The sequence below is a fragment of the Condylura cristata genome, unplaced genomic scaffold (assembly GCF_000260355.1).
Source record: "Condylura cristata isolate star-nosed mole 26May11 unplaced genomic scaffold, ConCri1.0 scaffold00004, whole genome shotgun sequence".
Lineage (NCBI taxonomy): Eukaryota > Metazoa > Chordata > Mammalia > Eulipotyphla > Talpidae > Condylura > Condylura cristata.
In genome coordinates this window covers 58,889,684-58,912,724 of record NW_004567105.1, presented here as the reverse complement: position 1 = coordinate 58,912,724, position 23,041 = coordinate 58,889,684, and the positions used below count along the sequence as shown (strand labels likewise).

The following is a 23,041-nucleotide window of genomic DNA, read 5'->3' as shown; positions in this document are numbered from 1 at the left end:
TCAGACCTAATTAGCGAACTCAAATTCTAATCCTTAAAACTCAAAGCTCCTTTGTACAGAGCTGACTTCTGCTTTGTTTAGAACTGGACTATCATTCTAATGTTCAAGTTTCTAGGGAGAAGGGGTTGGGAAGGGGCTGAATTCTGCTGTGAGGCTGGTGACTCCTCCCTAAGACCTTGAAAGTGAAAGCAAGCTGAATATCAGACTCCTTATTTCACATACTTGCTTACAGTTGATAAAACACCCACACAAATTAACACAATAGGTTTTTTTTTTGTTTGTTTTGTCAAAACAAAGGTCTGCTGGTGATGCTTCACAGTGAAACCTCCATTATCACTGAGAACGTCACTTGGAAAACATTCTTGAGTAATGAGTTTCTTTCTCATAGGCTCAATTTCAGGATTCTTAAAACTCAGTGTTCTGTTTAGAAGTTCCCATGATGAGGCCTATTTGTTTCTGAGGTCGACATTCTGCCTTCAAATTCATTCTCCTCCAGTCATAGGTTGAGGGTTTTATCTTTGTTCTTGGTCAGAACCTGCAAGTAGACTTCGTGAAGTGTACTGAGGAAGCTGGAATCATTCTGCAAGAGATGGTAATATTTGTTATATTTTCCTTACTGGAACTTATTTCCTTGATAAAAACTTAGGGAAGAAGGTATACAAATGACTTATATAACTAAGGACCTAAAGAATACCAAGGCCCAGAGACAACCATGACTAGTATTTTGGAATTCATTGGGATATTTCTATACCAGGAGTGCATGCTTATGAAGAGAGAAACATACCCAGCTAGTTTTGAATTTACTCTATGAACCAATTTTTTTAAGAACTTAAAATTTTTTTCTTAAATTATAGAATGAAAACTAAACACTAAAGTGATATCCACATACCTTTATTAGATGTATTAATGTATCCTGGAGCTGAGACTTGCTGAGAATGATGGAAGGCTTTCTTTGATTTTCTGATGTCCCAACAGTTAGAGGAGAAGGGGAGCTTGCTTTCCTCTCAAGGTCTGTGGACCTTGTAACGGTCTGCTGGAAAACACTGGGGGACAGCAGGACTGAAGACACTGCTGTGGTCGTTCCAGTAGCAAGTGGGGGGCCTGCAACCTGCAAGGCAACAATGGTCACTTGCACCAAAGTGCAAAAGCTGGCAGCCAGGCCCAGAGCAGGGGACGTTGGGTAACTGGCACTAGTAGCAGGAGAATGAAGTATCGAGTCTAACACTGACTATTTGGGGTTCAGGCAAACATTCAGTAGACACACTCGAGCATTTTACATCTGGTTATGAAGTTTGCTAACTAAGGATAAAGAAACCATTTATAGTATAAAAACCCCCTAGGAGTAGTGGGAATCAAGTCCAATCATCACAAGAGAATATGATGTAGTATGACAAGCACAGTAAGAACAACCCATGATAAATGTGAAGCTTTTATATGGAGGGGAGGGGCAAGGAAATGATTGGAAAAGGGTAGGAGTGAATTTTCCGAAGTGTTGGAAATGTGAAATGTCTTGGTGGTGTTGTTATTCTTGAATTGTATGCATGTCAAAATTCACGAAAAAGGGCCCTCCCTGGTGGCGCAGCGGGTTAAAGCACTGCACTGAGAAGCTAAAGCCATTTCCGCATGAGTTCAATTCCCGCCTGCCCCGGAGGTGACCAAATGGCGTGGCAGACCTCTCCTGACCCGCCCGCTGCTCCCCTCAGCAGTGTGCTTCCTCGATCTGCCTGTTCTGCTCCCCACTCTGTCTCTGGTGAAGCCTCTCACCGCCCCTGAGCCTCTGACCTGTACCCCAGTTCTGTATGTACAAATAAATAAATCTTTAAAAAAAAAAAAAAAATTCACGAAAAAAAAATCTGTATTTTATGTAAATTTCAATAAAAATTCAATAAAAAGTGGATAAAGAAAACCCAGTTAGGCATGAAACATTAGTTTCTTTTGTAGTTTTTAACATATTTTTAAAATTATAGGTATGAAAGATATGATAAAATTTCTAAAAAACTAACCACAGTTTAGATATGCTTTTAGACTAACAGTGGCTCTCCATTAGAATACACTGAATCAGTAATAATCAGTACTTTTAGCGATTCTCACATTTGATACAGTCAAGAAAACCATGTTTCTCTCTGTCACCCTCCTCATTTGTATATAAAAAAGAGCTTGCACAGGCTTAAGAATGTGGTTTCTATTGTCTGAGCTGTTTAGCAGCACCAGGCTGAGAGCACCTGCTGGTCATAAGCTGCAGGACTGTGTGTAGAGAAGACTGGTTACAAAGACCAGTCAGAAGTTGGCTTCAGTTTAAGTTTTGAGATTTCAGGAGAGGATTAAAGGATCACAGGCAAGCAGAAGTGTTAAAACTGTAGTTATCAATAAATATAGTGTACACTTCATGGCTATAGATCATGAATGGTGGGGACAACTTTATAAAAATGAGGCAGGGAAGCACTAGCAAAAAAGAACAAGCAGACTGGGAGTCTGTACATACAGCAATGGAAGCCAGAGCAAGTCCTGAAGCATGAGAGTGACTGTTAACTGGGACATAACAGCTCTTTTAGGCTAGAGGCCAGCAGCTGCCCATTCAAACACTGGATGAATGCCCATCCCATGGCCTACTCTACACTCACACAGTCAGGAAAGACACCTACACAGAGAGATTGAAGCAAGGCCTAAGAGGCTACAGCACTGAACTCTGTCTGGGACAGCATGGGGGGACCCGGGTGAGGAGATGGCATCTAAGATGTGTCTAGTCTTCAAAGTTACACTTTTCATAAAGTGACACTTTCCATTCATACCAAATGAAACACACGATATGTTGTTCAGCAAAATAAATCCTTACCGGGATGGCACTGGACAACACCTTAGGTTGGGCAAAGATTTCAGGATCCTGATTTTGCTGCATAGACTGCAATGCAAACAAAACCAAGAGTTTTAAAGGCATGTTCCTAGGCAGTGGGGAAAAGTCTAGATTAGTAATAAGGAGCAGTACAGACATTAACTGGTTTCTAGATTCGTAAAGGGACAGACTGACAAGAACTTGTTATAATGCAACCAGTAACCAACAGCAGGATGAGCGCTTTGAGACAGTGTCCACTTCAGCTCCCGTGAGAAAGGGCTAGGGGTGAAGTCTTAAAGGTATCCCTATGCAAAAGGTGAATCCTGTATCTATGAAGTCCAAGAATACTTTTGCTATTGAGTCTGTAAAGATGCAAGACCCTGGTAGTATGACACCTCCTAAGACAATTTAATAGGTAACACATGCTAATTTTTGTCCCCACTCACTAGGAAACAAATAATGCCTTATTGCAGAGCAAATATGTTACAACTCAATGAAGTCGCAGGGTGCTATCGCACAGGTGAGAACCCGAGGGGGCAGCGCTCAAGATTACTGGGTGTATTTTCAGAGCAACAGAAGCAGTGGCTACAGGTACTATCCAGAAGCATGTTACCACCTGTTAAACAAAACTTACTCTCTTACTGCAGAGAACCTCAACAGAAATGGCCAAAAATGACAATATAATGATGTAACCTAGACAGAGTGGCTTCTTTTTCTGCACAAGATTTCAAGGGAGTGGGAAAAAATACCCTATTGACTAAAAATTATATATTTATGATATGAACTCTATACAATATGTAAAATGTCAAGACTGGGGTTTACTACTATTAAAAGGATATGAGCCTAAAATCCTGATGGGCAGCCAATACCGATTTAAAGCAGAAGGCCCTATTCTCTATTAGTTCTAGACCTTGAACAAGTTACTTCAACTCTGATTGATTTTCTCGTCTCATCACCAACCTTATAAATTATTGAGAGATAAGGCTCTTATTCACCCCCGCATACCCTATCATTGGGTCCTTCTGACCAGACATCTTAACAAACCTACTCGTCCACATTCTCCAATTCAGACCCAAGCCAGCTCAAGCCTATGTCACTATCAGTCTTCTTCCTGAACGGCTGTCAAATATTCTCCTTTCCCAATATGCCATGCTTTGCACAAAGCCTTTGAAAGATGTTCTAGGAATCTGAGAACAAACTTTTAATTCCTTAATACGATTTGCAAAGTCTTGCTCATCAGTCACTACTTCTCCATGGCTGATCTAGTCATGCTATAGTTCTTAAGGCTCAGCAAATACTGCCTCATCTCCAGGGTACTGCACATGCTATTCCTACTTCTATGAAAAGGTTTTGAGTACTAAGGTCTCAGCTGAACATCTAGAAGTTTTATTTGATTCATTTCTCCCAATATGGATGGTCTCAACAGCACCTCTAGCGTACCTGGCATTCAATGAGGTACTGAGGGAGGTGGGATAATTTGGATGTACCATGCTAAGTCCAATGACTCCTGAAAATGTCAGAGAGAAACATAAAAACTCTAACATGCATACCCTGATAAGAAAATATGGAATACAGTTTCCTTATTTTACTTAGTCGAAACAATTTTGGGGAATTATGCTTCTGCATGGTTTACCGATAATCTGGTGGTTAACCATTGGGTATTCCCCCCACACCTTTCCTCTAGCCTTTCATGTATGCAATGATTGTCTTTGAGACCATTGTTTCGGATCGGTCAAAACCAAGGTGTCTGCCACTTCATCCCACCTAGTTGGAGCCCACGCCTTACTTTTAGTACCTGAAGGGGAGCAAGCACCATGTTGCTCAGGGAGGCTGAAGCTACGGCTCTTGCTGCTGCCGTCTTAGGGGAAGGCTCTATGAAGCTCTCAGGTGTAGCCAGCTGGCCAGCTGCTGGAGAAAAGCTGGGTGCCACTGCACCTTTCCCAAGTGACTGTGTCTGTATTTGGTCATGCTGTGGGGTCAACCTGAGTTTCTGGAGAAGATCAACGCTTGGGAGGGATGTACCAGCTGTGTTTGTCATGCTCAGTGGGGCCCTGAAGGGACTCTGGTTGGCAGTCAGACTGGTGTGAGTCAGCTCAGAGACTGGCTGACACAGCAGTGGAGACCTCTGTCTGGGTGTAGTCTTCACTGCCTGCATCACGGTGGTGCGGGGAACCTGGGCAGCAGGAGCTTCTGTTGGCAGAGTGGGACTGAGGACAGGGCGTAGAGGGATCGCATAGCTGGGGGCCTGCTTTTCATTGGATTGTGTGATCGAGGCAGGAGTGATTAGCACCGGGGTCGTGACTTCAGGTTGCAGTGAGTGGTGGGCAGCAGGATGGACACTCAGGTTTTCCGACGGAGCAGCCCCTCCTGACTGCTCAAGGGAAAATGACAGGAATGAGCCGGGCTCTTTCTGTGAGGCGTCTCCTGGCAGTCTCTCCACTTCTTCTGAATCCATACCCACAACTGCTGGCTGTTCCTTTGGCAAAGAGGTTCCAAATAATTCTTCCACTGTCAGATGTTTGTGTCCAGATGGAGCAGACTGAGAAACAAATCAAATCATTTAATGAAAGAGAGCTCTTACAAGTCAGATAAACCACACTTCTTTTTCAACCAAAATAGCAAGGATGGAGGGAGTCAGAAAATAAGGAAATGGAACAAACCAGAGATACATTAGAGGAGTTGAGGTGAAGTTGCATCTAGTTTCCCTTAGTGAGAGACTCAGCATTAGTAACAGAATTCAACTTTTAGGAATTTCAGGTGACATTAGAATTCACCCTTTTGGGGCACATGGATATAAGATAGTGGGACAATTAGCTTATTACAAAGTCAACTGGGCCTCACCGCTCCATGTCAGTAACAAATGCAAGGAAGTGACACACAAGAGAACAGAAGGGTGAAATGCTCATCAAGTAATTCTACCTTTACTTTCACTGTTCTTGACAGAAATCTAGGCACCAGCCTGCAAACAGCAGACATTTATAGCAAGCTATTCCTCCTCCCTACACCTAAATCACAGAGTCCTTAAGGGAAAGCAAAGTGCTTTCCAGGGGTGATGACTTCCTCTACATGAGAACCTGCCTCTCACACAGGATCTCCCTCATTCGCTCCTCTCCAAAAAAGGAGAAGCGGAAACAAAAATAAATGGCTGGTGCAGAGCCCCAGTTCCTACTTCACAGACGTGAAATGCCCGGATGCTATAAAATCACCACTATCTTGCCACGCACAAAGGTAGTTTCCTGTGGTTACTCCACTGTCCTCTGCCAGCATATGGGAAGAAGAGCAAGGCTAATGAAGGATGCTCCTTAAAACAGAAGCAGCAACAAGAACACCCTGAATCAAGATGAATGGGAAGCCAGCCCAATAAACACATTATGGATTTTTTTTAAAGCAAAGTACTTAAGTCTGAAACAGTTAAATTGATACATATTTTAACTGAGCTGGCTTACTGATACCACTCTAATGATTTAAAGGAGAAAACATCTATGTTTCCCACTTGTGAGTTTTCCCATACTCCTGTGCATTATGGGTGTATTCATTTTACCTATATTAACTTATTACCAACAAGGTGTTGGTTTCCTGCTATGACTTGGGTCCCACAGAGTAACCTAAAAATTCTATCCTGAGAGAACTTATACTTTAATGGTAGATGAATCTAAGTACTCTGATAATACAAGCAGCCTCAACTTATGGTTTTATTCCTTAAGTATGTGGCGTAATTGGTTCTTTAGATATGTTCACATGTAAACACCAACACACATGACTTTCAGATCCTCAAGAAGGCTATAAAGGTCCTTAAGTATACTGTCTCTGAAATATGACAGCACTATAACGATCACATTTCTAGAAGAAAGCTCAGTTTTTCCAAGGCAAATCTTTGTTGTACTCATTTGTCTGAGTTTACCACTGGCAAGGGTGCTGTGATGGGCAGGAATAAGGAAAAGAAGAGGTTTTTAGCTTGAGGAGAAACTACAGTCAGTGGGCCCCTGGAGGGTTGGGTGGTAGTTAATGGGAACCCCTTGTTGAGGAGGGACACCAGGGAAAGGCGGCCTGACCAGGAGCTGAAGGGGACGGGGAGAGGTGGTGGAGCAGGTCTGAGGAGAATGTAAGCAGGTGGAAATAATTTGTGGAAGAAAAAAATATTCAATAAAGAAAATCCTATTAATATTAAAAAGCTAGTAAAATATATACTAGCAAGTTAATGTGACAAGAGGGTTTTGTTTAGTGAAGGGATTCTCAAGGGGCAAATGCAGGACCCCTACTACCTATGCTGTAGTCAGGCTGTAAGACTACCTTGTCACAACACTATCTAGTAGCACTTTGAGGCATAATCCAGATTCAGAATCTCACCTAGAATATAAAGCAGTACTAACATCTAATTATATGCTGTGTATGCTAGTGATTTTATACGGTCTTATTTCCTCACATTTTTACTTCTAAAAAATACTGTAGATCTTAGAGTTTGAAAAGCAAAACTATCCAGGTACAATTCCCAGGTATTAGCTGGGAAAATTATATAATCTTTCTAGTTAGTTTCCTCATATGTAAAATGGGGACAATTGCGATAATAATCTTATAGAACTGCTGTGGAAATTCAATTTAATACAATGTTTGGTGCCCATTAACTATTCAATAAATGGAAGCTGGCTGATATCATCATTTAAGAAAAGATAGAGACATAGAGCGCTTTCTGAATAGAAATTATAATTAAGTTTATGTTCAGATATGTTTAAGGAACATCAAATAATATGTTGGGCTATTATAATTTCATCAAATCTTTCTGGAATATCATATCCCACAAATGTAACACAAAAAATAAAACAAAATCACCTGATGGAATATCACAGCATAAAGCATCCTGTCCTGCCCTGATTTAAGGAGTCATTAAAGACATAGCCACCCCTTAAAAATGTAATTCATCCCAACAGACACTGAATTCTCACTTGGGACACACAAGTTTCCTTCCCTGCCAGGCAACACAATGGTCACAGAGTGCAAAGCGTCCACTTCCCACCTTGAACACCGACTCACTCGTGGGGCTGTGGCACCATAAATATCTATGGAGATGATGACCTGCCCCCAATTTCTGAATACCATAAAATATATATGCATTAAATGCCAATCAAGCAGATTATAGGTTACCTATCTACTGGGTATGATGGTGACCCCTGGAAAACAGGGAGCCACTAAGGACTGACTACAGGTCCAAATGTACCAACTTTAGGAAATACATAACTAGCTGAATTAGTTGCAAGATGCTAAATGAATGAGGCTTACTTCTCTCCACACAAGCTCCCAAAAACTCTACAGTCTGCATGTTAGACTTTCCTGTATGTAACAAGAAAAATTGGGTATAGTTTCCTAGTATTTGAACTTATTTCTTCATGGAGTCATTCTCTATCAGCTATAAAAAAGGTGAAATTTTATTCTTATAGGTTAAGCTTAAAGACTGAGTTCTGAATTTTGTTAATACCTCACTTAGATCACGTGTAGTCTGATAATACCCCTTGGGAATGGAATTCATGCATGTAGACACTAAAATTCTAGTACACCGTATGAGATTTTTATATTGTTCTTTCCTCATCCCACAGATCCTATTTAAAGAATCCCTTATTATTGTCAGGATCTAGCATGCCCATGTCAAGATTTTCCACCTGGTCAGTGCATCAGGCACACACTAGAAGGTATGAATCAAAACAAAAAAACAAAAAACAAACAAAAAACAACAAACAAACTTGAAAAATAATCCCATGAGAATTTTAGTAAGTGAATTATGATACTGAGATGCAATTCAATACTATTAATACCTGACAACATTATTTGTTCCTCAACAGTAGGTGGCAGTGTTATTAAATAAATGTAGTATCTGTGCCTAGGGGCTGATTATGGATTTATGTTCATTTTAGTCAATCACGTGGTAGCTGTACATACCTTATCCTGCGACCCAGCCAGTGTCTCTTCTAGAGTCTCAGTGCTTCCCAGATTGGAGAGTTGAGTACTTGGCTGCAACCCAGGGCTGGAAATGTTTGAATCACCCATCTGATTCTTAAAAGGAAAAGTGTATTATGTGAAAAATTTGCCACTATTTGGATCACAAAACAGTATTCAGGATGTAAAGAAATGCTGTTTTAAAAAAGCAAATAGAAAACCCAGACATAAAGTCACAGCTTTATGGACAGCTAATCTTTGATAAAGGAACAAAGAATATGTAATGGAACAAAGTTTGATCAACAAATAGTGCTGGAAAAGCTGGGCTGTTATGTGGGAAAAAATGAAGCTAGATTAGTACCTTGCACTAATACACAAAACCAACTCAAAATGGACTAAGACCTAAACATAAGACCTGAAACCACCATATATATATATATCAGAATATTGGTGAAACACTACACGACATACAACTCAGTATCATCTTTAAAGAGACATCATCTAAAGCAAGGATAGTGAAAGAAAGGATAAACAGCTGGGATTATATCAAATTGAAGAGCTTCTATACAGCAAAAGAGACACTACATAAACAGATACCCCACTGATTGGGAGAAAATTTTCACACATAATACAAATGATACAAAGAGCTGACAAAGCTCAACAAATACGAAGTGAACAACCCCATCAAAAAATGTGCAAAAGAGCTACAAAGACACTTCTCCAAAGATGAAATGCAGATGGCCAACAGGCATATGAATAAATGTTCAGCATCACTTATAATAAGGGAAATGCAAATCAAAACCACAGTAAGATTCTACCTCACCCCAGTGAGAATGGCACATATTAAAAAACAAGCAACAATAAATGTTGGTGAAGATGTGGAGAAAAAGAACTCTCCTACACTGCTGGTGGGAATGTAAACTGGTGCAACCACTGGAAAACTGTATGGAAGTTTCTCAAACTACTAAACATGGAGCTTCCATATGATCCAGCAATTCCACTCCTAAGTATCTACCCAAAGGAAACCAAAAACAGTAATTCAAAAGGACACTTACACCCCTATGTTTATTGCTGCCCTATTTACAGTAGGGAAAATATGGCATCAACTCAAATGCCTAAAAACAGATGACTGGATCAAGAAGATGTGGTATACATATACAATGGAACATTACTCAACAAACAAAAAACAAATTCATACCATTTGTAGCAACATGGATGGAACTGGAAAAGGTCATGCTTAGTGAAATAAGCCAGAAAGAAAAAGAAAAAGGAAAATGCTAACGGTTTCATTCATAGCATAATCTATGATTAATATAGTGATAAAATAAAAGAGAACAGCGACCAACAAATATAAACCAGACACATTCTACTGGAGAGGAGAGAGGATCGATGTCAAAACTGGGATAGGAAGAGCACATGGGACTACAGTGATGGCACATGGGTTACGTGGTGGTGGGAAGTACACAGGGATTACAACTGAGATGAAAAAATGTTCAAAATGAAGAATAATGTAAAAAATGTACTTATAAAAAACAAACAAACAAAAGGGGGACCTCCCTGGTGGCCTAACCACTAAGTCTCAGCACATCCCTCCTATCTTGTCTGCTGCTCCCCTTAGCAGTGCGTTTCAATAAAACCTGTTCTGCTCTCTACTCTGTCTCTGGTGAATCTCTCACCTCCGCCCCATGATGCTGGCCTATACCCCAGTTCTACACACAAAAAAACAAAAACCAGAAAACAGATACTAAACAAATAAACAAAAACACATAAAACAAAGCAACAAAATCCCTTCCCCTCCTGAAGTTTGCTTTGGATCCTAATTTAAACAATTTCTTTATTTATTGGCCATAAAACTTTTAAGACATGTTTTCTTTTGAACTAATTATTTCTGCTGGCCATTGAGGTAACGTTCCCAGTTCACAAATACCCCTGGCAGATCTTTTCTTTTGGTGCTTCCTGGTTACCACAGATTCTTACCCTCTCATACTCATCCTTGGCTCTGCTTAGCATCTCCAGGATGTCAATAGGCCTGTGGTCGCTGCAGCCATTGGCCTGACTAGGACTCTGCTTATCCCGAGCAGCTAGCTGAGACCGCCGTGTCTCCTCTTCTACCACACTAGAGGAAGAGAACCAGGTTTAGAAAGAAATACAACCTGACCCAAGAACTATTGTGCCATCTGTCAAGGATACAGGAAGAATATCTCATGATAATAATGTTCTTAAAATACAAACAGTTTTGGTTATTTCATTACAGGAAAATATGACTAAACCATTTCACTATCTCATTCACAATGGTGTTAACTACTATCTTCCACTGTTAGACAAGTAACTCAGACTCCTTTCTAGAGGTGGTAAAGGTAGGTATACTGAAAACTCTATTAAGTTCTCTCTCATTTTTTAAGTACCTCAAAAATCAGTCAGGAAATAGCTTGATAGTCCTGAGCCTAAACCCCTTGTGCCACCCAGGGAGGCCCTACATGTTCTTTATTTTGACTGGTGCTGCTTCAAGAGAACTTTGGGTTAAGAACGCTACTGATAAGGTTTGGGGTCTTCAAATCTACCAGTGAGGTTTCATTTCTTAAAACCATCTTCCCTGGTGGCACAAGGTAAAGCTCAGCATTATGAAGCTATTGCAGGCACTGCAAAACAGGTTCGATCCCTGGCGAGGGAGTGACCTACATGGTGCAGTAGACCTCTCCTGTCTTGCCCGCTGCTCCCCTCAGCAGTGTATTTCAGTCAATCCACCTGTTTTGCTCCCCCACTCTGTCTCTGGTGAATCCCTTTTCCCTACGAACCTTTGACCTACCCCCCAGTTCTTGTATGCATAAACAAAATCAAATCTTAAAACCTCCCTTCCTGCATACAAAGGCTGGAAGAAATCATAGCAAAAAGTTAGGAATAAAAGATGGTGGTGAAGCATAAGGATATTTTATTATTCTTATGATATTTCTCCAGGATTGATATACAAATATAATTTTTAATAGAGTTGATTCACTTGTTTTCAAAGCAGTTTAACTTTGGATCTGGCAGTGGTAAATGACAAACAATTTTACTTTATTGCAATTTTTTGTTTTTTCATAATTGGTAAGGGTTCCCTCAATAATCAGAAAAGAGCACTGTTTAAAATAGCTCACTAGTTAACATTATTACAGGCATCTTCAGTCTGAATCTATCTGAATCAAGGATTCCTGTTATGCAGCCTATTTCTACTTCCCTCCTGCCATACAACCTGGCCTGTTCATGTTGGTCTTCACCTATCCTATAATTTGGATGGGATTCAGATTCAGGCCAGGCCACCTTACAAAAGCTCACCACTGTTGACAGCAGAAGCTGTCCAGGTGGCATGGAAGGGACCCTCACATGATTGAGACTTGGATTCTGAGGCTTCTTCCAATTCAAATTCTTAATAGTATCATTACCTCTCTCACTTCTTAAATCCCCAAATATGCCTCGACTATCAGTAAGTAAGATCAGGAGTGAAGCCTCCTTCACAAGTTCTCTAGATGTTATAGCTAATATAAGCAAATAGTCAAACAAATTTTTATTGTCAAAAAAACATTCTGGCAGATAAGTTTCCTCTTTTTAAGAAAGTCAACATTTCCCACATCAGTGAATTTTTACAACTTTGCCACCAACCAAAGATGTTTTAAAAATTTAGATAGAGTACAGGTTCAGAAATGTGCTCACTCATTTTACATAGCTTCTCAGTTTTTATAAAAATATCTTTTAGAATGAATAAACTTTTTACTTGGAGAATTTTTTTATATTATAGCTGTTAAAAAGTGATAAGAATAAAATTTAACAGAATAAGTACTACAGGCACATTTATTTAGATGTGTACTATGTAAAAGCAATTTTTTTTTACCTGAATTTTTGGTTAGTTGAAGCAATATTCTGAAATATGTAGCAAACAGAGGCTATATACAGAGCCTTTTTTAATTTGTGGTGACTAGAGCACCGTTATCACAGTTAATGTTAAGATATAAGGTATTCTCATCAGCCATAAATAGGCCAGGCACTTGAAAACACACTATCAATAGTTGCATGAGGACATTCCTAATTGCTCCCAATACCTCCCCTGCTGCTAGTAAAATAAGCTTGAATGCTTTTCTTTTCTCTCTCTGCTTCTCCTTCTTCATCCTATTTTTGGGTTCAGTACAACATTCAGATTAGGCCTTTAATCTGTCACTTCATTTACCATTTGACGTCTTATACCAGTGTTACTATTGCCTTGATAGCAAAAAAGAAAAAGAAAAAGCTTAAACTAAAAAAAGCCTCTACAAAAAGACACTCAGGGCTGAATTGTATTTCTTGTATCTCAACTTGCAGGAGAAATTGTGTCTGTATATTCATATATTTCAAAGCTTAGATATTTATGGAAACTATTCTGGATTTCAGGGTAATCAAGAATTGAAAAATCTGCATCTTCTACGTAACCAAAAGTTGTCTTTTGCTGTCACTTTCAAAACTATAAAAAAACAGCAAATAAGTGGCTTTGCTAAAAAGAAGCCTTATTTTTTTGTTTGGAGAAAAGGTATTTGGCAAAAAAGTGAGGTTCTAGACAGTCAACACAGTTTGAAATATGAATTACACAAGCTCATATGAAACAATGTCTTCAGGGACACACCCATTAACCATTAAAGTCTGTCCCACAAGATCACAGCCACAGCAAAAAAACAAGATGTTGATAAATATCCTATCAGGCTATGTTTAGCAGTCCTGGATCAAAAGTTGGCCAATTGTCATATGTGCTTCTTTTTAAATGCAAATGAATATACAACAACCAAAACAACAACAAACCCAAAAAACAAAAACCCCCCAGGAATTGGGTTATTTAATTATAACAAAGTTTAAAATTAAAGTCAAGACTATTTTTCTTACAAACATGCAGATAAAAATATTTCAGGACAGCAATGGAAATTTTGATTTGACAGAGGGAAAAACGTGTCTCAAATTTCTGAAGTGATTAGAGCAAAAACTGAAAAGGAAACCAAGTGTACCAGAACACACTCCACTGTAGAATTTTGCTCAGAGCTATGTAGCTCCTTGGGCCTTTCTATTGCTGCGGGTGTCCTGGGCTCCCAAAATCCAGGTTAGCAGTACCAGCAATAGAGATACAGCCAGATCGGGGGTGGCTGCTGTGGGCTAGCTTGAAAAAGAGATGAGTCATCTTTGGAATTAGTAATTCAATGAAAATTTCTTTTCAAATTCCAAGATTCTTATGTATAAGAAATCTCCTGGAACACAGCCTATTAGTGAACTGGGGCCTACTAAATCTAGAATCTGTGTTACAAATTAATTAGTTTAGAGGAATTAATCATAGATATATGTGAGTTCTCTATCACATAGTTATTGAACACAGTGCCACTTGTTACAGGGGAAATCTGGGTAGAAGCTAACACAGATTCCCTGTATAGTGGTTAGGCTGGGAACTGGATAAGATGGTATCTGGAGCTGGACAGTTTGACTGCACAGAGGCAAAGTACAGCAGGAATGAATCCTGAACTCAGTGAAAAAATTTAATGGCTACTGGGGGCAACAGGACAGGAGCGGGTAGGGGTGGGAAGGGAGGCAGAGGGAGTAGTGGCACAGGTGATTTGGCGGAGGGAGAATGGCACACTGGCACATATGGGAGAGGAAAAATGTGACTCTAAAGTGAAACGAATGAGCCAAGCAGAGAAATACTAGTAAGGTTCTGGTTAAATTATCATCAATCAGTAGGATTGGACAGTCATCATAAATACTACAAAGAACAGTTCAATGCCCCCAAATACTACTGACATGAAAAGCTGGAGTTATAGTTTGATCATATTTTTTGCAAGAAACATTTTGTAAGAATCAAATGAAACAAATTAACCTAATGAAAAGATTGGAAAGAACAAAACTAAAATGCTAATACTGGGAGGCATTTTTAAGTTTCTTTTAAGCTTTCTGTCTTTTCCAAATATTTGACAATAAATAGGAAATCAGGAAATAATACATGAGTTAATAGACATTAGTAACAATGATAAAGGGGAAAATATTTTTTTTCATCTCTTATATATCATTAATTAAATTTATGAAGTAATGTACTTACTTGGCCATGAGTTTGGCTATGCGGTGGCAGTCATTCTTATCATAAAACCAGATACTGTATATTGACACTTGAAAAACAAAAGGAGAAAAAAAATGAAGAGATTTTAGTATTTGTTTATTTGCAAGTAATATATTAACAACATGTCACATAATTTAACATCAGGTCCTCAAATTATTAATGATTCCTGTGAAGAAAATAAAAGTTCCCACCAAAACTGATTAATATAAAAATTCATAAAATTAGGACAGGTTTAATATGCAATGAAAATTGCAAAAATAGTTGGTTTTAAGACATATTACCAGATCTCACCAAATAAGATATCATTAAGTATAAAAGGAACTTAATGTATTTTATGTATTACCAAGAAAGAAATGTTAATATCAATATTGACTGCAAGATGTATTCCAAATTGATATTAAGATATATGAAAGGTGTCTCAATTAATAAAAACCAATTGTATCAGCTAACAAAACACCAGAACCTTTAAGTCTTTTGAAACCTAAAATACCGGAGAGAAAAATAGAAAAAAAAAAAAAAAAAAAAAGCTTTAAAATAAACACCAGCCCCAGAACTGCTCTATGGTCACAGCTGTTCACAAGTGAAAAGGAAGCGATGGGACTGAGTCTATCATATCTCTCCCCTCTGCCATTTTTTAAATTCCTGGTATGGTGATCAGCAGTAAGGAAGCCCTAGAAAATATTTACTGGATAAATAAACAACACCTAACTTACAACATTTTCTAGAAACATTGAATAAATAAGACAGAAGAAATACATGGAGGGCCACGGCCCAGGGCTACATGTGCCAGCACACTAAGCTGTACTCCTCCACACTTAGCACACTCGCCGTGAAATAGGCAAGCATTACTACGGCTCTTTTTAAGTTAAATTTTTTAAAAATTTTTTTTATTATTTTTTACTTTTTTAATGATTACAAAAGTTTATTTTTACATCATTTTGCACATTTTTTCCCCATTAAGTTAAATTTTTAATTTTGAAATGACTGGAGTTATAAAAACACAGATCCAGCAAGCTCTTTGTTTTCTCCAATGGTTACATTTTGTAAAACCATAGTATAATATCACAACCATGCTACTATGACAGATATAGTCAAGAACTTTTCCAAGGCAACAAGGATCCTCTTCCCTTTCATCACCCTTTAATATTAGAATACCTACCCTGCTTAACCCCCCTCCTGTTTCTAATACCTGGCAAACACACTAATCTGCTCTCCATCTCTCTGTGTTGCCATTTCAACAATGTTATACAAATGGAATCTTATAACACAACTCTTTGAGCTGACATTTCTCTCTGGATATTCATCCAAGTTGCTTTATCTGTCTAAATATCTGTATTTTTGCTGAGTAGTAAGTACTTCATGTACTAGTTTGTTCAGCCATTCGTCCACTGAAGGACATACAGAGTGAATAAAGCTGCTAGAAATGTTTATTTACAGGTTTTGAATGAATGTTTTCATTTCTCTGGATTAAACATCCAAAATCAGTTACTGAGTTATATTAGTTGCGCGTTTAGTTTAAAAAGAAACTGTCAAATTGTTTTCTGAGTGCCATTTTATATTCCAGTCAAGCAATGTATGAAAAAACTAGTCTCTCTGTACCCTATTGCCCATATCCATTTCTGCCCATATCCATCTGATCGGTGTATAGTGGTATCTCATTATTGGTTTTAATTTACATTTCCCCAGTAGCTAATGATACCTGACATCTTTTCAAGTGCTTTCTTTCAGGTTCTTTGTTCCCTCTAACTGAATTTTTTTTTTTTTAAGATTTATTTATGCACACAGAACTGGGGTAACAGGCCAGAGGTGCAGGGGCAGTGAGAGGATTCACCAGAGACAGAGTGGTGAGCAGAACAGGTAGACTGACAAAGTACACTACTGAAGGGAGCAGCGGGTGGGTTGGGAGAGGTCTGCTGCGCCATGTGGGTCACCTCCTGGGTGGGGATCCAATTTATGCTGAAGTGGCTTTAGCTTCTTAGTGCTGTGCTTTAACCCGCTGCGCCACCAAGGAGGACACGCCTTTTTTTTTTTTTTAAACTGATGGTTGAGTGTTCTTCATATATTCAAAACTAATGCTTGTTGAATACGTGGTCTGAAAATATTTTCATGGATCCCGCTCTGTCCATCACATCTAAGAACTGCTTGCAAATTGCTATTCTGAAAATTTTTCCCTATAAGGTTTATAATTTTACATTTATGTTAGTGGCCCATGAATTTATTTTTGTATAAAAGGTTTAGGTTAATCTTATTGGCCCAACTGTTCCCACATTATTTGTTGAAAATGCTTTCCTCTTTATTGAATAAACCTTTGTACCTTTGTCAACTTTCAGTTGTATGTATCTGTGTAGGTCTAGACCTGGATTTTTTTATTTTGTCTCGCTTACTTATGTGTTTATCCCTTCACCAATGTCACACTGCCTTAATTACTACAGCTATCTATTAGTCTTTAACAGAAGATAGAATAATTGTTTCTACTTTATGCTTCATTTTCAAAGTTGTTTAAGCTTCCAGGGTCTGTGTCTTTCTGCATACATTTTGGAATATGTTAATTTATACCTAGAAAAAACCTTGCTGGGATTTTGACAGAAAGTGCTCTAAGTATACAGATCAATTTGAGCAGAGCTGACATCTCTATTGGCAAGGAGTTACAAGTCTATGCCATTTTGTTTGGAGCAGAAACCTCATCATATACTTTCCAGCTTGGAAAACTGAGGCACATGTGAAGAATAAATGATTTAGTAATAAATCAGAGAAAACAGTCTCAGAACCACAACTATATCTCAGCCTTCTCATTCTCAGGCCAGCTGTCTTTGTCACTATATACCTACTACCTGATTAGTTACAATAACATTTTAACATTTCTTATAGAAACAAAAAGCTAATGAGCTTCAGTTACACTCGAAGATTAAAGCAACACATGAAATAGCTGAGTGAATAAAAAATTAGACTAAAAATCTTCTATCACAGTCCACTAGACCTGCTCACTTCTTTGCCTCCACATTCCCACTCCCTGAGTCCTTACCATAACCTCAGTTCTGCACTCAGAATCCAAGGGTAAGAATCCCTTTCTTGTGATGATTACTTGAACTGTATACATACATTAATTTAGAAAGCCACTATTAATGAAAACGATTTTAATGCTCAATTTTGTGTTTAACTAGAACCAACATAATTTACAAAAGATTATGGTTAATCATAGCTTTCCCTTTTCAATAGAAATAAGTTTAATTGATTTTTCTACATCATTTTATAAAGTGATTTAAATCATTATTGATACACAGAGTGTTGAATGGTTTCATTTTGATGAAGATCATTAATAGCAATTTTTTCCTATTATGTTTGATAGTGGATATCGCTGGCAGGGAAATTTTCCAACTGCATTAAAACTGACCTAAATGATCACACCCATGTCTGGTCATGTGTCCTCCAGGTCACTGCAGATACTGCTATGAGGCAAGCTTTTCTTCAATCTGCTGTGAAGCTTCCCATTCATGTATAGAACCCACATTCATAGCCCCTCTTCTGTTCTCTTCACAAAACTTCAAAAACAGTACTGATGTTTAAATAGAATCAACGTGTAATGAATAGCAAATAATTCTGCAATATTTTACATGAGGTAAACTAACAGATTAAAGTTAACTTTGATATTCCACTGAAAGGAGCATAGAAGCAATCTTGTCACAGAAGAAATATTGTTATCTGCTGCAGGGTCTTCATTATGTTTTTAGCAACTAAGGATTACTCTAACACAGATTGTGGTTTAGAAATAAAAACTCCATATATGGCAATTGCACACAACTTCCTTTCTTGATACAGGCCTCCTCCAACAGATAAGGAAAACATACAACATTTGGGTAAAATAGAGGAATTTGAGAATTTTTTTCCAACAGGGAACTCATAGAAAATAATCCACTACTAATAATCAAAATAAGTCTACCAGAACTGTCAATTTATGACAAATCTTCACTTAAGTCCCCCTATCCTTTGAATACATTATAGTTTAGAAATAAGACATATCTTTCACTCTGTATATTATCAAGTAAACTGCCAAACACTTTCACAGGCATGTTTGCAGGAGAAATAAAGATAAGGAAGCCATAATGATAGCTTAATGGGTAAAGGATAAGAGTCACACTCGATTCTGCCAAAAGCAGACCTGTAGAAGTTCAAACACGCATCCAAGAATCAGTCTGTCTGCCAACATATCAAATGCTCAGTGCATACAACTGGCAAGAAGACCCAGGGAGCTGCCACTGAGCCTGTCACTGTCACCGGTGAAGAAAGACAGACAAAGTTCACTAGACGGTTAAAACCTTGCAGGACCTGTTCTCCAAACCAAAGTTAAGTATTCTTCCTGTAACAATAAGGTCCAACACATCCTGCCAATAATTCACTTGCTGAAACATCCTGAAATAATTTTTCTTATTAACAATACCCCAGAGAACTTTGGGATTTGACAGTACAATATTATTTTAGTTTTCCTTCTCCCTATACGATATACTTCACTATCTCTCTTCTGGAATGGTAGAGGGTACACTCAAGACCAAGAAAATTCGAATTAATTTGGAGTCTGTAGAATTATTGCTTAAGACTTCCAAAGATCCTGTTAAATGTCACAAAAAGTCACATTCCATGCATATGTTATCTTTATTAATTTAGTATTTACATCTGACCTACTTTCTCAAAGAATCTGAGGAAGCTAGAGCTTTTCCCAGCAAGGTGCCAAGCAAAGAAAGGTTTGACAAAAGCTTTTTGGCAATGGTGTTAAGAGTCATAAAATTTCTAAAGAGGACACAAAGAGCTCCTAAACTAGGAAACAAAAACAAGAAAAGTTGAATGTTGAACTTAGTCAAAAACATCTATTCTAGACTTAAGGAAGACACTTCTGATTATAAAATAAGAGTGGAACCGATTACATAAACATTAGCCTGCCCTGGCAAGAAAAAAGCACACACTGTGGCCCTGACAGATCATCTTCTTTCAGACAAGAATAAGCCTGGTGTCTCCACATCAGAGCAAGGGTTAGAAATGAGCAAAGAAGAGAAAGACTCTGAAGTGGGGGAGAAAGGGTGTGAAGCCAAGGACTGACTGATTCAGGATTGTCACAGGAGATTGTGGTAGGTGGCAAACAGGCAGGAGAGGAAATGGCATGAGTCATATGGACTGGTAGTGCAATTCAGTTACTTTAGCAGTTGATCCTTTTTGGTCTAAAGAACACACATCCTAAAAACCACTGAATACTAACATGGTAGAGAAAAGGTCACGTGTAGGATTCAGACCCATGAAATAAGCACTGAACTTCTTTAGGGATGAAGAAAATAAACCCAAGAATATCACTACGGATTTTCTTAAATGATGGCAACATTAGCTAAAACAGTGAATCGCATAGGATTTAACTTCTGCTGTAAGGGTTTATAGCCACTATTCCCCCACAGTATCTGCCACCCCATAAGGCAGCATTTCCCCTAAGTATGAGCTGTAAGTGAAGGCAAATTTCTACATGGGTGGAAGAGCTCGGGTGTGGCAGGATCAGGGAGGCTGTGCTGGCACGGCCCACCAAGTACTCTGACTGCTCGTACTTGCGGGAAAGCAGGTGCTGTGTGGCCACACATGGCATTTGGTCACACCAAGAAATGGCAGCGACCCAGATGTGGCTGTGTGTGTAAAATATCTGAATTTTTAAATCTTGGTAGCAAATGCTTATCACATGTCTTCCTTCCTTTAAATAAAAAGAAAAAGCTGATCATGCCTGGAAGCAGTGACTCTGTAGCTTGGATTTGCTTTGACCCTCCAAGGTACCAAATCTCAGCAACTCAATATTGAAGTTCATTCTGCCTATTCCAGAGTGGATTCAAAGTCTGGACTAGTGGTTACTCTGTTTCAGTTTTTATCTCCACAATGTACTTCACTGTGCAAACATAAGGTGCAATACCTATACACATACATGACCACACCTCTGCTAATTCAAGTAATTACTGCTTTCCTTTATGAGTCATAAAACAATCATTATATAAAGAGAGAAATGGTGATACATGGTTAACTTTTAAAATCTTTACAATTATGAAGATACCACACACAGAAGTTAAAAGCTGCTTTTACCAGATAATATTTAGGTGGGGCGGGGAACCTTAGAGAAGGAAGCCAGTAATGAGTGAGACATAATGAAAACAATCCACTTTGGTAATTCTGAAATGTTCATAGACTCTCAAAGGTAATAAAAAGGTACCTGTGGAAGTTCTACTAGAATACTAGGTAGCAACCTAGTGATAGAGAGTGCTAACAGGTTTTGAAACATCAGACCTAACCAAGTCAACCTTGGAGTCTTAAGTCACTCTGTTTTCATGTTGTTTTTTTAACCTTTTCAACCTATGAATGTGGCAACAGCAAGGCTCTCCCCTTATCTTGGTCCAGAATGCTAGACTAATGCAGTTGCCACAGATTCCTTCTCCTGTACAGATTACAGAATCATACCAGCCACAGCAGTGCTGCTGCTGAAGGGGGAAGACTGCTACTTTTCTTCAGGCTAGGAAGAAGCACCGTGCTGAATCCAAAGATCTCAAGGAATGAACTGTGGAACATCCTAAAACTGTTTATAAATTCCTCTTTCAGTTTGGAGGTGGAACTCACATTTTTGACCTGATAAATTATAAACTTCTCTTGCAACGAAATTTCTTGCACTATGTGTTAAGTCTGAAAACTGCAACAAATGCCAACAGCCAATTTACTGTCTCTGTTTTAAGTCTTGCCCTTGAACTGAGAAAGGACAAACAGAAAAAACTACTCTCTACAGTATTTCTTCTACTAAAACTTTCCATCTGGCAGCTGCATTTTCAACACTATGGAAATGAATCTCCCTACTTTTTCTAGTGATTTAATTTTAATTAAAAATGTTCTGTATCAAGAGACTGATATCCGATATAAAGGAAAAGTTGTAAGTGAATCAGAAACGACAGGGCACTTCTTACAGGCTTTTGAAGGTAAGTTCTAAAAATATTAAATAGCAATTTTATTTTCAATTTTTCTTGTTTTGGTGACATTTTAGTTCTAGAGCAACATACTGGACTAATAGCTCTATGTCATAAATGTGTTCTCCAGAAAATTTAAGATTATATTTTATTCAAATACAATTACTGTGAAAGTGTTTCATACAAACCTGTGTGTGCGTATATCTATCTCTCTAGATATAGATATACACTTCTTTTTACTGTTTAAAAGTGGAAATATAAAAGAATAAAATTCAGAATACATTTTGAATCTTTTGGAAAACTGAAAAGGGTTTTGTTTTTCCAAAAGTGCTTCTGGATTATAGAAAACATTTAAAAATATGAAAAGTTTCACTTGGTGGAAGATCTAAACTTTAAGGTATTAGGTATAAGAAATATGAGGATAATCTTTCAGTAAAAAGATGCCAAATTTAACTTGCGTGTAAAGTAAAATAAATACAACTTTTGGTTAAGACCTGCATGACGCAATGGTCTAAAAGAAAGAATACAGTTAGGTCCCAGTGGAGAAAATCTAAACTGTATATTTCTCATTAATTGATCACTATTGTTGATAAAACCACCAAGAAAAAAACATGTAACTATTCCCAGTCTTTCAGACAAACTCTTTTCACCACTATGAACTAAATCATTCAAATTTATAATCGATAATATTCAACTCACTGAATTGAAATCACTATTTTACCATTAACTAACAAGGTTGTTTTAAGAGTAAATATGCAAAGTGCTGGGATTAATGTAGAATTTTGACTCTTACTGGAAAGGTAGCATTCTGACACTCCAAGTACTAATATGTGTTTATGACTCCTGCTTCTAATTTTTTTTTTTTGCTTCTGATTTTTTTAAGAATTCAGTAATTATTTCTCAGAACTCTGAAACAGAACCCAATGACTAAGAAAGGCAATAATAAAAATTCTTTAAAAGCGCACAGCAAAAAAAAAAAAAAAAAAAAAAGTGCACAGCAATTTTAAAAGAAATGATACAGTGACTGGTAAAGTGCTTACTTAGCATATAAAATATATTCAACAAATACCATTAGATTAAGGCATATGTCTGAGTTAAATAATCAGTTTGCTTGTTTAAAAACATAGTAAAAGGCAATACTGAAATAATTTTGCAAAAGAAAATCATTAAATACCAGATCTGATCTTAACATGTTTGATGGTACCACAAACTTTTTTTTTTTTTTTT

At 38.0% G+C, this 23,041-nt stretch overlaps 1 protein-coding gene across 1 annotated transcript in view; it reads right to left on the bottom strand.

The window, feature by feature from the left end:
• Positions 1–281: 281 nt before the first annotated feature.
• DCP1A (decapping mRNA 1A) overlaps positions 282–23,041 on the bottom strand; it is a 32,843-nt gene continuing 10,083 nt past the window's right edge. Inside the window, exons 4-10 of the mRNA XM_004676060.1 lie at positions 14,832–14,898; positions 10,733–10,871; positions 8,759–8,872; positions 4,626–5,369; positions 2,834–2,899; positions 890–1,108; positions 282–580 (exon numbers count right to left, since the gene is read on the bottom strand). Coding sequence (XP_004676117.1) covers positions 497–580; positions 890–1,108; positions 2,834–2,899; positions 4,626–5,369; positions 8,759–8,872; positions 10,733–10,871; positions 14,832–14,898 — 1,433 coding nt within the window. The 3' untranslated portion in view covers positions 282–496. The remainder of the gene's footprint in view (positions 581–889; positions 1,109–2,833; positions 2,900–4,625; positions 5,370–8,758; positions 8,873–10,732; positions 10,872–14,831; positions 14,899–23,041) is intronic.